General features: G+C 43.2%; 1 protein-coding gene across 1 annotated transcript in view; it reads right to left on the bottom strand.

The window, feature by feature from the left end:
- Positions 1-14,921, bottom strand: part of ZNF704 (zinc finger protein 704) — a 169,610-nt gene that overhangs the window by 11,805 nt on the left and 142,884 nt on the right. Inside the window, exons 4-5 of the mRNA XM_007467364.1 lie at positions 8,396-8,496; positions 844-1,111 (exon numbers count right to left, since the gene is read on the bottom strand). Coding sequence (XP_007467426.1) covers positions 844-1,111; positions 8,396-8,496 — 369 coding nt within the window. The remainder of the gene's footprint in view (positions 1-843; positions 1,112-8,395; positions 8,497-14,921) is intronic.

Here is a 14,921-nt window from a genome sequence, read left to right as displayed (position 1 = left end):
AAGATCCCACATGCCGTGGAGCGGCTGGGCCCGTGAGCCATGGCCGCTGAGCCGTCCGGTCCGGAGCCTGTGCTCCGCAAATGGGAGAGGCCACAACAGTGAGAGGCCCGCATAACGCAAGAAAAAAAAAAAAAAAAAAAAAAAAAAAAAAGTTACATAAGGTGGTTGATAATTATGGGAAAATTTTTTTAAAAATTTGAGTGTATTGAAACTTTACTAAATCAACACTTAAAAGAGTTCATAATTGCTGGGGGAAAAGGAGCTTTAGCCATGTCCTGTATTTGCAGGATCTGTCTCTAAGGTCTTATGAGACTTTGGAGTGAAGCAGAATCCCCTATAAGGTCTGTTAAACACAGACTGCTCGGCCCCACCCCTCCTTCTGGTCCCACAGGTCTGGGGCAAACCCAAGAAATGTACATTTCTAACAAGTTTCCAGGTGATGCTGACACTGTTGATTTGGGGAACACTGACAACCACAGCTCCAGTCTGAGAGAGTGAGTTACCAATTCAGAAGGGAGTGCACTAAGTCCCAGACTAGGATGCAGGATGAAAGTGGCATTGTGTCAGCACTTTTCCATGCTCATCTTTTCACTTATTTTATTTTTTATTTAACAGGTACTTATATCATGTGCCAGGCACCCTTCTGAGAGTTTTACAGTATTAAGGATTTTAATTCTCATAACAGTGTCTCAGGGATCGGATCTTCGATCAGTACTGCAAAGTCCAAGGACCTACAGGGTTTCATCTGTGCGAGTTCTGTCTTTAAAAGGAGAAAAAGAGTCAGAATGCTACTGCTTTTGGTCAGGAGTAAAGTGATTACTCTCACGGTCCCTTGCCAGTCACCTGGTAAGCGTGGTCGGTGTGCACGAGGTAGAGGGTGGTGGGAGCAGAGCGGCTCAAGGGTGTCATCAATTTTGTCTCAGTTTTGGCACAAGGAGTTTCTGTTCTGCTGGAATCTGGGATGGGGAAAGTAGGAGGCGAAGCCAGGGACTGGGAGGGCGAAACCGGGGCCAGGCTGCTCAGTCCGTCTGCCACCGAGTCTGTGTTGAGCTTGATCTCAGTGTAGTAAAAGTCTTCTTCTCCATCACTGTAGTCAGACTCCCCAACACGCCTAATGCAAAAGAGAGCAAAACAATCCTACTCAGCCAAGCCGTTTTCTTGCCTTGAAATCTGGCACATCACATGCTGTTCCTTCTGTCTGGAATGCTTTTCTTCTGTTCTGTCTGCCTGGCAAACTCTTACCTATCCTGCAACACTCAACTGTCCACTTCCAGGGAAGCCTTCCTTGACTTCCTAAAGCAATTTATTCAATTAACCAACCAACCAATCAATTGTTCAACAACAATTCATTGAGAGTCTACTATGTCCTGGCTCTTCTTTTAGAGTCCCACTATTACAGTGAACAAAACATAAATAGACTCTGCCCTGATGGAACATACAGCCTAGGGGGAGAGGCAGACAAGAAACCCATAATGGAACACATCAAAAAGAATAAAATACGTAGGAATAATCCTACCTAAGGAGGTAAAAGACCTGTACTCAGAAAGCTGTATGACACGGATGAAAGAAATTGAAGACAACACAAACAGATGGAAAAATGTACCGTGTTCTTGGATTGGAAGAATTAATATTGTTAAAATGACCACACTCCCCAAGGCCATCTACAGATTCAATGTAATCCCTATGAAAATACCAATGGCAGTTTTCACTGAACTAGAACAGATAATTTTAAAATTTGTATGAAAACACAAAAGACTCCAAATAGCTAAAACAATCTTCAGAAAGAACAGAGCTGGAAGAATCATGCTCCCTGACTTCAGTATAAAGCTATAGTAATCAAAATAGTATGGCACTGGCACAAAAACAGACACACAGATCAATGGAAAAGAACAGAGAGCCCAGAAATAGACTCACGCACTTGTGGTCAATTAACCTGCGATAAAGGAGGCAAGAATATACAATGGAGAAAAGGCAGTCTCTTCCATAAGTGGTGCTGGGAAAACTGGACAGCAACATGTAAAAGAATGAAATAAGAACACTCCCTAATACCATACACAAAATAAACTAAAAATGGATTAAAGACCTAAATGTAAGACATGACACCATAAAACTGCTAGAGGAAAACATAGGCAGAACACTCTTTGACATAAATTGTAGCAATATTTTTTTGGATCTGTCTCCAAGCAAAGGAAATATAAGTAAAAAATAAAGAAATGGGACCTAATTAAACTTGAAAACTTTTGCATAGCAATGGAAACCACTGGCAAAACAAAAAGACAACCTATTGAATGGGAGAAAATATTTGCAAGTGATATGACCGATAAGCGGTTACTATCCAAAATATATAAATAGCTCATTAACTCAACATTAAAAAAAAAAACCTTATTAAAAAATGGGCAGAAGATCTGAATAGACATTTTTCCAAAGAGGACATGAAGATGGCCAACAGGCACATGAAAAGATGCTCAACATCACTAATCATCAGGGAGATGCAAATCAAAACCACAATGAGGTATCACCTTAAACCTGTCAGAATGACTATCATCAAAAAGAACAAAAATAACAAATGTTGGCGAGAATATGGAGAAAAGGGAACACTTATACACTGTTGGTGGGAATGTAAATTGGTGTAGTCACTGTGGAAAATAGTATGGAGGTTTCTCAAAAAACTAAAAATAGAACTACCATATGACCCAGCAATTCCACTCCTGGGTATATATCTAAAAAACACAAAACAAAACAGTAATTCAAAAAGATACATGCACCCCAATGTTCATAGCAGCATTATGTACAATTGCCAAGATATGGAAGCAACCTAAGTGTCCATCAACAGAGGAAGGATATAGAAGATGTGAGATACACACACACACACACACACACACACACACACACACACACACACACAGAGACACACACAATGGAATACTACTCAGGCATTAAAAAAGAATGAAGTTTTTGCCATTTGTAACAACATGAATGGACTTGGAGGGTATTATGCTAAGTGAAATAAGTCAGATTGAGAAAGACAAATACTGTATGATGTTACTTATATATGGAATCTAAAACATACAACAAACTACTGAATATAACAAAAAAGAAGCAGCCTCACAGATATAGAGGACAAACCAGTAGTTATCAGTGGGGAGAGGGGAGGGAGGAGGGCCATATGTATAAAATAAGCTACAAGGATATATTACTGTACAATACAGGGAATATAGCCAATATTTTGTAACAACTATAAGTGGAGTATAACCTTAAAAAATTGTGAATCACCAGAATGTACATCTATAACTTATATAATATTGTACATCGACTATAACTCATAAAAAAAGTAAACCCATAAGGAAATAGACATTTAATACATCAGGTAGTGATAAATCCCAGAAAGAAAAGTTAAGCAGCATTAAGAGTGTCCTTAATCAGCGTAAATGACGGGGGCATCATTTTAAATAGTGTGTTCAGAGGAAGACTCTCCGAGGAGGTAGTATTTGAGCAGACGTCTATATGAGGTGAGGGAGAAACCCATGTGGGAACCATGTGGGAAGAATGCACAGAGTCCTGGGGTGAGCCGTCTTGGCACTTTCCAAGAAGGGCAGAGAGGCAGGTGGCTGGTGCTCGGGGCACCAGGCAGAGGGTAATGAGAGCAGAGTGGCAAGGAAGGCAGAGGCAAGATCGCACAGGGCTCTGTAGCCCTGGGGAAAGATTTGGGATTTTGTCCTGAATGTGATGGAAGCTTCTGCAGATTTTGAGGACTCTGAGTTACTTGTTATTTATTTTTTATTTTTAAAAATTGAAGTATAGTTAATTTACAATGTTGTGTTAGTTTCAGGTGTACAGCAAACTGACTATATATATATATTTAATATATTATATATATATAAAAAGCATATTTATATATACATATACATATATATATATGTATATAAAGCATATATATATATATATATATATATATATATATAAAGCATATATTTTTCAGACTCTTTTCCATTATAGGTTATTACAAGATATTGAGTATAGTTCCCTGTGCTATACAGTAAGTCCTTGTTGTTTATCTGTTTTATATACAGTACTGTGTATTTGTTAATCCCAAGCTCCTAATTTATCTCTCCCCAGTTCACCCCCTCTCATGCTATGCCCTTTGGTAACCATAAGTTTGTTTTCTAATGCCATCTAATGCCATTTGTAGCAACATGGATGGACCTAGAGATTTTCATATTAAGTGAAGTAAGACAAAGACAAATATCATATGCTACCACTAGTATATGGAATCTAAAAAAATGATACCAATGAACTTATTTACGAAACAGAAATAGACTCATAAGTTACTTTTTTTTTTTTTTTTTTTTTTTTGCAGTACGCGGGCCTCTCACTGTTGTGGGCTCTCCCGTTGCGGAGCACAGGCTCTGGATGCGCAGGCTCAGCGGCCATGGCTCACGGGCCCAGCCGCTGCGCGGCATGTGGGATCTTCCCGGACCGGGGCACGAGCCCGTGTCCCCTGCATCGGCAGGCGGACTCTCAACCACTGCGCCACCAGGGAAGCCCTCGTAAGCTACTTTTTAAAAAGATCACTCTGGCAATTGTCTGGAGAGAGAATAGAGGAGAGGAGGGCAAGAGGGGTGGGAGGCCAGCGAGCCGACTGTGGAGCAGTTGACAGTGACTGGGCGAGAGGCGGGAGGTGGAAGTGACCTGAGCTCTCAAATCGGGGAAGTATTTTGCACGTTAGGTGTTAGGACTTAATTCCGAACTGTTAGATCCTCTGAGCTCCCCGTGAGGTGCGTTCAGTTTATTTAATTCACTTTATGTAATGACTTGGTACATTTCTGTAATTTGTTTTAAACCCCTGTCGCCTCCCTAAGACTGATTCTCTAGGGCTATGTCTTGTTCATCTTTGTGTCACACCACACATATCAGAGCATCTGGCCTACAGTAGGTGCCTATTAAATGTTGAATGAATGAACAAAGGAAGCTGATGTTATAGCACAGTGATTCCCAGCATGAAATCTGGAGTCGGATTTCCTGGGTTCAAATCCTGACAGCTTCTAGCTGTGTGTGTGATTTTGGCAGCCTGCGCCTTTATATAAAATGATATAGCACAGCTGGCCCACCATATCTGTGGGTTCTGCAGCTGCAGGTATGGAGGCCTACTGCATACGTGCTTAGAAGTGTACCGCACACATAATAAGCACTGAGTGCGTATTAAATAAAAATAAGGCTGATGTTAAAAAGGCCTCAATGTTGTGACTTCCCTGGTGGCGCAGTGGTTAAGAATCCGCCTGCCAATGCAGGGGACGCAGGTTCAGTCCCTGGTCCGGGAAGATCCCACATGCCGTGGAGCAACTAAGCCCGTGAGCCACAACTACTGGAGCCTGCGCTCTAGAGCCTGCAAGCCACAACTACTGAGCCTGCATGCTACAACTACTGGAGCCCGTGCGCCTAGAGCCCGTGCTCTGCAACAAGAGAAGCCACTGCAATGAGAAGCCTGCGCACCGCAATGAAGAGTAGCCCCTGCTCGCTGCAACTAGAGAAAAGCCCACAGGCAGCAACGAAGACCCAAGGCAGCCAAAAATTAAAAAATAAATTTATATATATATAAAAAAAAGCCTCAATGTTTACTATCACCAGGAAAAATATCTTCTAGTACTTCTGCAGGTTTTCTCCCTGAGACATGGAAAATTGTACTTTTCCACAGAAGGCTTTGCATAAAATAACTGTCGAGTAAATAACATTTATTGGATTTATGAATTTCTAGGGAAATGGTGCACAACTGGCCACTTGGTTTTATGGGATAGCCTCTGCACATCTCCCTTCCCTGGGGCATCCCCAAATTTCATGACCACATCCAGCAGGCGCAGGACACTGACTCGGAATAAACTTTCCCCACTTACAATCCCTATATAGAACTTAAAACACAAGTCTCCCCTTCTCCTCGGCCTTTCTGTTTAGCCACATCGGGGGCTTCTCCCAGCCTCGTTCCATTTCCCCTGAGGTCTCAGGCTGAGGCGTCTAGGGAGGTGTCTGCACTGTACCAGGTCCGGCTGGGTTTGGTTTTCCTACAAGCAGAGCACGGAAGACCCCAGAGAGTGGGCTGAAGAATGTGCGCCTGTTCTATTCCTGTCCCCACTTCCTCTCCAGTAAAGGGCAGGCCGAGTTGCTACTAGCTGCCTGAGTGCCACTAATAGACACACAGGCCTGGGGGAAATTGTGTGTCCTACACGGGGATAAATCAGGATCAGCCCCTGGTGTATAATAATGGAGTGAGAAAAACAGTGTACTTTTTATACTGGCATGGTGTGCACTGCAGCTACATCAGATGCAAGACACATATTTGGGGGTTCTGGAATGTCCCCTTCTTCCCCTAGGTCCCACAGCCAACACGCATTAAAAATGCCCTATCCTCCTACAGTCACATCATGGAGGACGTGGGTTACGGCAAAGGCGGTCCCCTTCCGAACCCTACCCAGGTCCACGAGAGCTTCATATATAGACAGAGCAGCCTTGGAGTACTGCTAACCCAGGCCCATTCCTGTGCGATGGCTGGCAGGGATGTGAATCCTAAGTCACCAAGGCAATGTGAGGCACACAGAGTAAAAAGGGAATCCCAGGGAAGTGAATACAGCAGCTGCACGTTGAATTTCACCCACCATGAGAGCACCCCGGAAGCTCAAAGGAAAATCCTGTGATGCCGTTTATAGTCTATAAATACATATATGTGGCATGTGTTTCTGTGTAGTGCTGAATAGGATTCGAATCGTTGGGCAGAGGGAGTTTAAAACAAATACCCCAGGTCCTGATTACAGCTTCCAGAAGCCCTTCCTAAACCTTTAAAGAACTCTGAGCTATTTACTCTGTGAGCTGTGCTGACAGTGAGGTTTGAGAGGAGAAGCTGCAGGATCTCCTTCTCCGAAGAACTTTAGTAACAGGAGGGCATTCTGCCCCGCAGTGTTTCAGTGTGGTGTTTCCTGGAGGATGAAGTGGACCCTCAGGCTAGCGGAGCAGACGCCCTGCTTTGCTGGGCCACACCCACGGCGCTTGGTGACTTTCCACGTGCTGTGCCCTGGAAGGGTCTGGCTGTGTCTCCAGCATCCCAAGCCTACAGGTTAGGGAGATAGATCTCTGCTTCTCTTTAGTCACTGAAGGGGCCGATCCACACCAATCAGCAAAATCACCTTAGAACCAGTTCTTGTTTTCTTTTTCTACCACTTTTTTTTATGGATGATGTATTCCCTAAATTTATCCCTTGCTGGGCAAAGTGACTGTAGTGTTTATTTCTCAACACTCATCTTTTTGAAAGGGCTCCTCTGTGTCCAAGCATTTTGGGGGCTGGTCATGTATTTGGATTTGCCTTATGCACGCTGGTTATGACTTACAGCTTCTCAGGGTCTCTCCTCAGTCCCAGATCCCTGGACAAGAAAAACCCAGAGACTAAAACACAAGGCAACTGAACTACCATTGCCCCTCTGGAGTGGCCCCCTAATCCCTGTTGCTAGACACTTAGCTTCATCTTTCCTTAGAATGGTTTCTATATAACACAAGGAAGTGTCAGTTGTACAAATAAAGGACTTATTTGGGCAACAGAAAATGATAGAGCAGGTCATCAGGCATCATAAGAATAGGAACAGCAGCACTGATTGTCACTGTGGTTCTTAAACCCTTTTCAGGTTATATCTGCCTTTGAGGCTCAAAGTCACGAATACACTCCATTGGGAAAAAAGTGCACATCTAATTTTACAGACAATTTCAAGGGGTTCAAGGACCCCTTACCCTACCCTACCCTACCCTAGTGGTCCATCTTTTACAAGTTATTCCGACATACATTTTAGTTTTGACCCTCACACATGTCCCTGCAGGGCTGACATTATTAGCCTCATTTTCAGAAGGACCTGAGGCTCCAAGCAGTGACTTGTTTAATATCACTTAGTGCAGCGGTCCCCACCCTTTTTGGCACCAGGGACCAAAGTTTCTGGAAGACAATTTTTCCAGAGAGCGGGTGGTGGAGGAGGATGGTCCAGGCGGTAATGCGAGCCATGGGGAGTGGCTGTAAATGCAGGTGAAGCTTCGCTCACTTGCCCACCGCTCACCTCCTGCTGTGCGGCCCGGTTCCTAACAGGCCACGGACAGGTACCGATCCTCGGTCCTGGGATTGGGGACCCCTGACTTAGTGAGTATATTAGGGAGGCTTTACAAATTTAAGTCACCTTCTTTCCACTTGCCATACTGGCCTATATTATCTGCAGTGGGCATCTCCATGGTGATTAGGAAGATCAAGCTGGCTTAGTCCCTAGTCCTGTGTTCAGAATTTTTAGGGCACAGTGTGGTGTGTAATTCTGAGTGCAAGTGACCCTGGATCGAACTGATGGAGATACGCCAAGCTCTGAAGGGAGGGCTGCCTTACCCAAGATGAATGGTCCGGATGTGCTTCTGGATACCCACTGCAGTGCTCAGAACCTTCCCACAGTTTTTCCAGAGGCATTTGAACATCACCTTCATGGAGTTCTATAAATGGGAGAGAAAGTTACATTAAAATGAAAACTAACCCAACAATTTAAATTTTTTCCTTCATTAGAAAAGTAGCAGCACCCCATTCTCTTGACTATAACTCAGCACACCATTCTAGGAAACCCCCTGGCTGGTGAGAATCTTGGTGACCTCAGAGATTTTCTTGCATCCTTCATGAATACTGAGCCCTGCTGGAACATTTAGTTCACTTTCATTAAGGTGGTGACAGTGTCATTTAGGCATTAATGACAGTGTCTAACATTCACTGAGCACTTACCATGTGCCAGGTGCTAGTCTAAGAATTTATCTCATTTAATCCTAAAAGATGGATGCTATTATTATCACCATTTTACAGATTCATGGAAAGCTTCAGGAAAACTTGCCCTGTCTATGAGCCAGCTTCCAGCAAAGCTGGGATATGAAGTTTGGGAGTCTGGTTCCAGGAACCACTCTCTCCACCAGGATACAGTTCCATCTTCTCTTACAAGGATCTCAGAAGTTTTCCAAAACAGTCCAGCACAGGGATTGAGAGCACCGATTCTGGACTGCCTTTCTCAAGTCCTGGTTTCCTTATTTATCAAGTAGGAACAATAGTACCTGTCTCATAAGGTTATTATGAGGATTAAATGAGGTCATGAAAGTGAATCATTTAGCGCAATACTGACGAGAGTAATTATTCAACCAATGGCAGCTATTATGGTCTTATTATGATTATACTTCCCGGAGTGAATTTGACAGGGAGTGAGTTTTCTCCAGGGAGGGTGCTTGTCGTTGGACTGCTGTCTCTTTGCTAATTGTTTCCATGGGCACGGTGACAATCACTTCCATGTACTCACCAAGCCCCATCCCGTTTTCGCCTGGGAACAGACTAGACTTCACTTCCCAGCCTCCCTTGCAGTTAGGTGGGGTCAGCGCCAGGGGAACATGGGCAGAAGTGACACACATTCCTTCTAAGCCTTGTCCCTAAACTGCTTCTCAATGTCACCCAAGCCCGCTCTGCTGACTAGAGGTAGGGGATACCCAAGGACTTAGGGGACAGTAGAACCACTAGATCAGAGATTTTAAAATTTTCAATATTTAAAAAATCGAAGTGTAGTTGATTTACACCGTTGTGTTTATTTCTGCTGTATAACAAAGTGATTCAGTTATACATGCATACACACACACACACACACACACACACACACACATTCTTTTTTTAAATATTCTTTTCCATTATGGTTTATCATAGGATATTGAATACAGTTCCCTGTGCTATATAGTCAGACCTTGTTGTTTAGATCAGGGATTTTTAATCCTTTGTTTGCCATGAACTCTTCTGGCAGTCTGTTAAATTCCATGGACCCCTTCTTGAATAATGTTTTTTAATGTTTAAAATAAAATACATAGGATTATGAAAAACTGCAAGAGTACTGAAACAGCTATGAAAATATTTAAAAATTTTGTGAAATGGTAATATATGTACTCTTTCACCCATTAAATAACAAGAGCTTTAAGTGAGTCTGGTAACTACCATAATTTCAAAGTAGTGTTAAGCATAAATGATATTTCATGATATCTGCTAAAATGGTAAGGTGATATGAAAATATCCATGATTTCTATTGGTACTAAAGTCACAGGTGGCATTAACTTTATTGTGGTTTGATGTCTTTGATCATAATTGCAGGAAATGCTAAATTATAGTTAAAAGATTCATGACAATAAAGATATACTTCTTCTGCCATCCAAGTTCACAGACTCCCTGAATTCTGTCCACCCCCTTTCCGGGACCTGTGGACTCCAGGTTAAGAACCTCTGTACCAGGAGGAAGGAGCCTGGATCCTTGAAGGATTGTGTGGGGCAGAGACACCCCTTCACCACCCCCGCTGACCTGATTGGATTGTGACATGAGAAATCCTTTAAGGCGTTAAGCCACTGACGTTTGGGAATGGGTTGTTTCAACCGTAAGCCTACCCTGACCAATCAACATAGTAGTCATGACACCTTCCTTGAACTGACGACGGAATTGATGTAGCTTTGTTTACAAGTCTAGTAGGATTTCTGCCCTCAAGCCCTGTTCTAGAAAGCAATCATTTACACATTTAGAGGATGATTCATCAGCTATTATGATGGGATTAATATCCTGATCCAGCCAGCCACCCACCCGCACCCAAGTCTTTCTCTAGGTTTCTCAGTTGAAACAAGGTACCTGGCAACTTCCGGAGTGAGGAGTATCCTGTGTGTCGGGAATGGTCACTTTCAGCGTGGCAAGTGGAGGACAGAGCATGGTGGCACATGGCCACAGTCTGCTGGGAAAGATTAGTGACAGCAGAAGGAGCCCACGCCTCCTGTGCGCTTCATGAGCCCAGTGGCCTACGGGTCCCAGAGGCTCTGGCCAGGTGGCCGGCAGTCCTGACACAGCAACCTAGCCATTCCCACTGGAGCTCCCGGGCATCTCAGACAGCCTGCCTGTGCTCCCCGCTGCAATGGGCAGTACTGAGCCCTAGGAGCTGCAGCAGCAAAGAGATGGAACAGAAGGTGAGAGAGGGATGTGAGGGGGGCTGAGAAGCAGAGACAGAATTAGGAGACTTTAAAGTACATGATCCTGATGCGTCGTCGGTGTTTATTCTAAGGAGACAGTTCACAAATTTCAGGCTCCCTGATCTGCTTGAGCCACTGATCCAAACACCTGAGATGTAAGATGAGCCAAAGGGGGAGAGTTTAAATCTTGCCCTGCCCCCCACCCAAACCCCAAGGCTCACAAAAAAGAATTCTGCTTGGTGTTTTTTATTCAAAGCATATGACAACTTAACAGTATGAATGAACAAATCCTCACCCTAGGAATGCTTTCTGCCCATTTTTCAAACAATGAAGCTATACTATTAAAAATTATCTTCCACTTAAGGGAATTAATGACTCAAACCAAAATTACAGTATCTGAGAGTCCAAATATCCATCTGGAAATGAATTCATGATAGATGAAAACACTTTCTGATTCATTCCAAGCCTTTTTTGCTGATGGTATTCCTTTATTCATTAAACCAGGTAGCTATTTAGCAAGGAATATTCCAGTGGCTGGTGACAGAAAGAAATCTAAGAAGCTGTTCTCCAGGAACTTAGATCCTAGTGGGAGAGAGAGAGAAATGATAATAAATGATGATTGTTTCAGGTGTGGTAAGGTCACTGGAAATGGGGGTGGGCTGCGTTAGGTCAGACAAAGCCTCTAGAAAGTGACTTCTGAGTTGGGACCTGAAGTTTGGAGAAGCCAGTCATGCTATGACTAGAGTTTTCCAGGCAGAGGCAAGAATTAATGCAAAGGTGTGAAGATGGGGAAGAGCTTGACATATTGTAGGGCCAGAAATGACAGTGAATTTAGAGGGAAAGGAGAGAGGCTGTGATCTGTTTGAAATAACGTGGAGAGGCAAGGAGGGCCAGATCATGCAGGGTCTTGTAGGTGAAGGTAAGGAATTTGGATTTTATTCTAAAATAAAGAAGCTACTGAAGGGGTTTAAGGAGGGGAACGACATTATATGATTTAGGCTTTAAGAAAACATCACTCTATTCTGGGGAGAGAACAATAAGGTCACCAGTGTGATGCTCCCACAGGTCAGAGAAGAGGGCGGCTGGAAGGTTTGGGCGGTGAGAATAGAGAAAAGTAGACACATTCAAGATCCATTTTGGTGCTCTGTAATGGCCTATACGGGAGAAGAATCTAAAAAAGAGTGGACATATGTACACGTATAACTGATTCACCTTGCTGTACACCTGAAACTAACACAACATTGTAAATCAACTCTACTCCAATAAAAATTCAAAAAAAAAAAAAGATCCATTTTTGAGGCAGATCAAACAGTACTTGCTGTTGGGCTGAGTATGAGGAATGTTAAAAGGGGTGGTGTTAAAGATGACTTCTATAGCTTTGTGAGTTGTGGTTCTGTTTAGGATATGCTAATTTTGAGATACCTGTTATTGATCAACAGGAGGTGGCAAGCAGGACCATGGATCTATGAGCCTGGAACTGAGGGGAAGTCAGGGCTAGAGATGTACATTTGGAGTCAGGAGCTGAAGGATTTCTTAAAACAGATCTGGATGAGATCATCTAGGGAAAAAAAATGCAGCTAGAGATGATCAGAAGGCCCAGGATACTGCAGCATCCAATATTTCATGTAGGAGATGAAAGGGCAGCCAGAGAGAGAGAGGGTGGGGAAAGTAGTAGTAATCCAGACAGTGTGGTATTACCGGCACAAAGAGAAGAAAGTGGTTTAAGAAGGGATATGTGACTTATCCAGTATCACTTGATGATTCCTACCAATTGGTCAGTTAGATAAAGTCTTTTGAAATTAATATAATAGTATTACACAACGTATAGGGCCAAATTCACTCTACATCTTAGGAATTTTGTAAAGGGTCAAACTGCTGATTGTTTTAGGAAGTGACAATCACAGTGGTATTTTTGTGCCATAACAAGTATTATGTATAACATTCTGTTCCTAGTCTTTGCAATAATACGTCAAGCATTTGCTTCTTGAATTGATTACTAAAGCTTGGTACTGATTATAGAAAAATAAATGTCATTGGTATAACTCCCTTCCTTAGTTAGGAGGAAATAGCTGGTATAGAGGTATCAAATCCCCAAAATACAATGAAGCTGACCAATATCCTCTCTAAATCCCTTGGAATTTGGAGACCTACCAATTGCAAGTGTTTGTGTGTCATCTCGTCAATTACGCCCATACGTTTTTTGGGCCCCTGCTAAGGGCTCCAAAGAAATCTGTTGCCCAAAGAAAATTAGGTAATGGAAATGAAGAAAAATGATCAACTTTGCTTCCTCCTTGCTCTTCTCTTTTGCCCGTGGGGTACCACACCATCCCTTCTGATTCCTTCTAGCCCTATCTACACCTTTATAAAGAGCCTCTTCATTAAACTCTTCTCAATTACCCCACTTGAGAACACCACCAGCTTCCCCCAGGACCTTGATTGAAATGAGGAAAAAGTAGGTTATAAAAGAATAAGAACAACATTATATATTTGGGAGGGTATGTAATACAAATAATTACATGGTAGAAATTGCATGGTAGAAATATTGGGGAAGGGTATCTTATTTTTACATTAATTTCCAAACATAAAAATTACCCTATTTTAAGTTTAAAATGAAAGTCACCCTGTAACACTTGCTTGATTAATTTTTGGAGAATGAAAGTATACTAGCACGAGCACCTCAACTTTAATGAAATCAAGTGACTTCTCTCTACCTAGGTGAAGAATGTTCTCCGTCGAACCAGAGGCCCCTTAAATGGTGCTTAAGGACTTTCAAAGTCCCCTGACTACATCCAATGGAGACAAATCCTTTGTCTACAGATTACTCACTGTTATGCTAAAGGAAAGCCAGCCATGGGAGGCGGAGAACAGGGAAAAAATAGCTAAATAAACACCTAGATTGCCACATGGATCCAAGCTTGCCCAAAGAGGCCAAACCAAGCAAAGCTGCCGGTGGAGTTGCAGCCTCCAAGTCTGAACGTGCCCATCTGTGCTTCAGTCCTGGCTTCTCCTCTCAGCTCGAAGAGACGTTCACAAAGCTGGGATTTCCGAGGTAGAGAGAGGTCACTGTCGGTTGGGAAGCACAGTGTGCTAGGGTCCTCCACACGTCTGCCTGAAAGTTCCTGGCAGTTACAAGCAGACTCACGGAATCTCACACATGCCCAATGTGATATTCACAGCAGCAACCAGGAAAGCTCTTTAGAACCACCCAACTTTGGCCTCGTGGGCTACGATGGTTGGAAAGAACTTCCTGGGGATTCATCACCTTTGCAGTAGCTTCCAGAATGTCTCTCATACCGACTGCTTTGGGCTCTAGGTTTCCTTCTTTGGCCAAGAAAGATCTTTGACCAAGGCTTCCTTCTTCATCTTCTCTCTGCTTCCCTTTCCGTGGCAAACATCCATGCTGGTTTTGAATTATTTCATACTCAGGGTACATGGAGTAGTTTCTATTTTCCTGATAGAACCCAGACTGGTACACAGGACTGACAAGATGACTGCTGAAGGTCACCTTCAGTTCCAAGAGTGCAAACACAGCTGGATTTTGGAGTGTTATATGACACGTCCACGGATAAGTTCAATTATAGCTATATTCCAAAAGGTATATAAGCATAGCTTTGAGCATCACATGACCAGTTTACCAGACAGCTGCCTGGAGTTAACGTAAAGTTGCCTTTTCTAAGGCAACTGAGAAGATCCTGATGTATGTTTTTTTTTTTTTTGCTGTACGCGGGCCTCTCGCTGTTGTGGCCTCTCCCTTGGCGGAGCACAGGCTCCGGACGCGCAGGCTCAGCAGCCATGGCTCACGGGCCCAGCCGCCCCGCGGCACGTGGAATTCCTGTGTATCTTAATCAACGTCTTTGTATTCCCGTCTCTCTTTTTTAATAAGTTTGTTTGCTTATGGCTGT

The sequence above is a fragment of the Lipotes vexillifer genome, unplaced genomic scaffold (assembly GCF_000442215.2).
Source record: "Lipotes vexillifer unplaced genomic scaffold, Lipotes_vexillifer_v1.1 scaffold1969, whole genome shotgun sequence".
Classification (NCBI taxonomy): Eukaryota; Metazoa; Chordata; class Mammalia; order Artiodactyla; family Lipotidae; genus Lipotes; species Lipotes vexillifer.
This window is presented reverse-complemented; position numbering and strand designations above follow the sequence as displayed.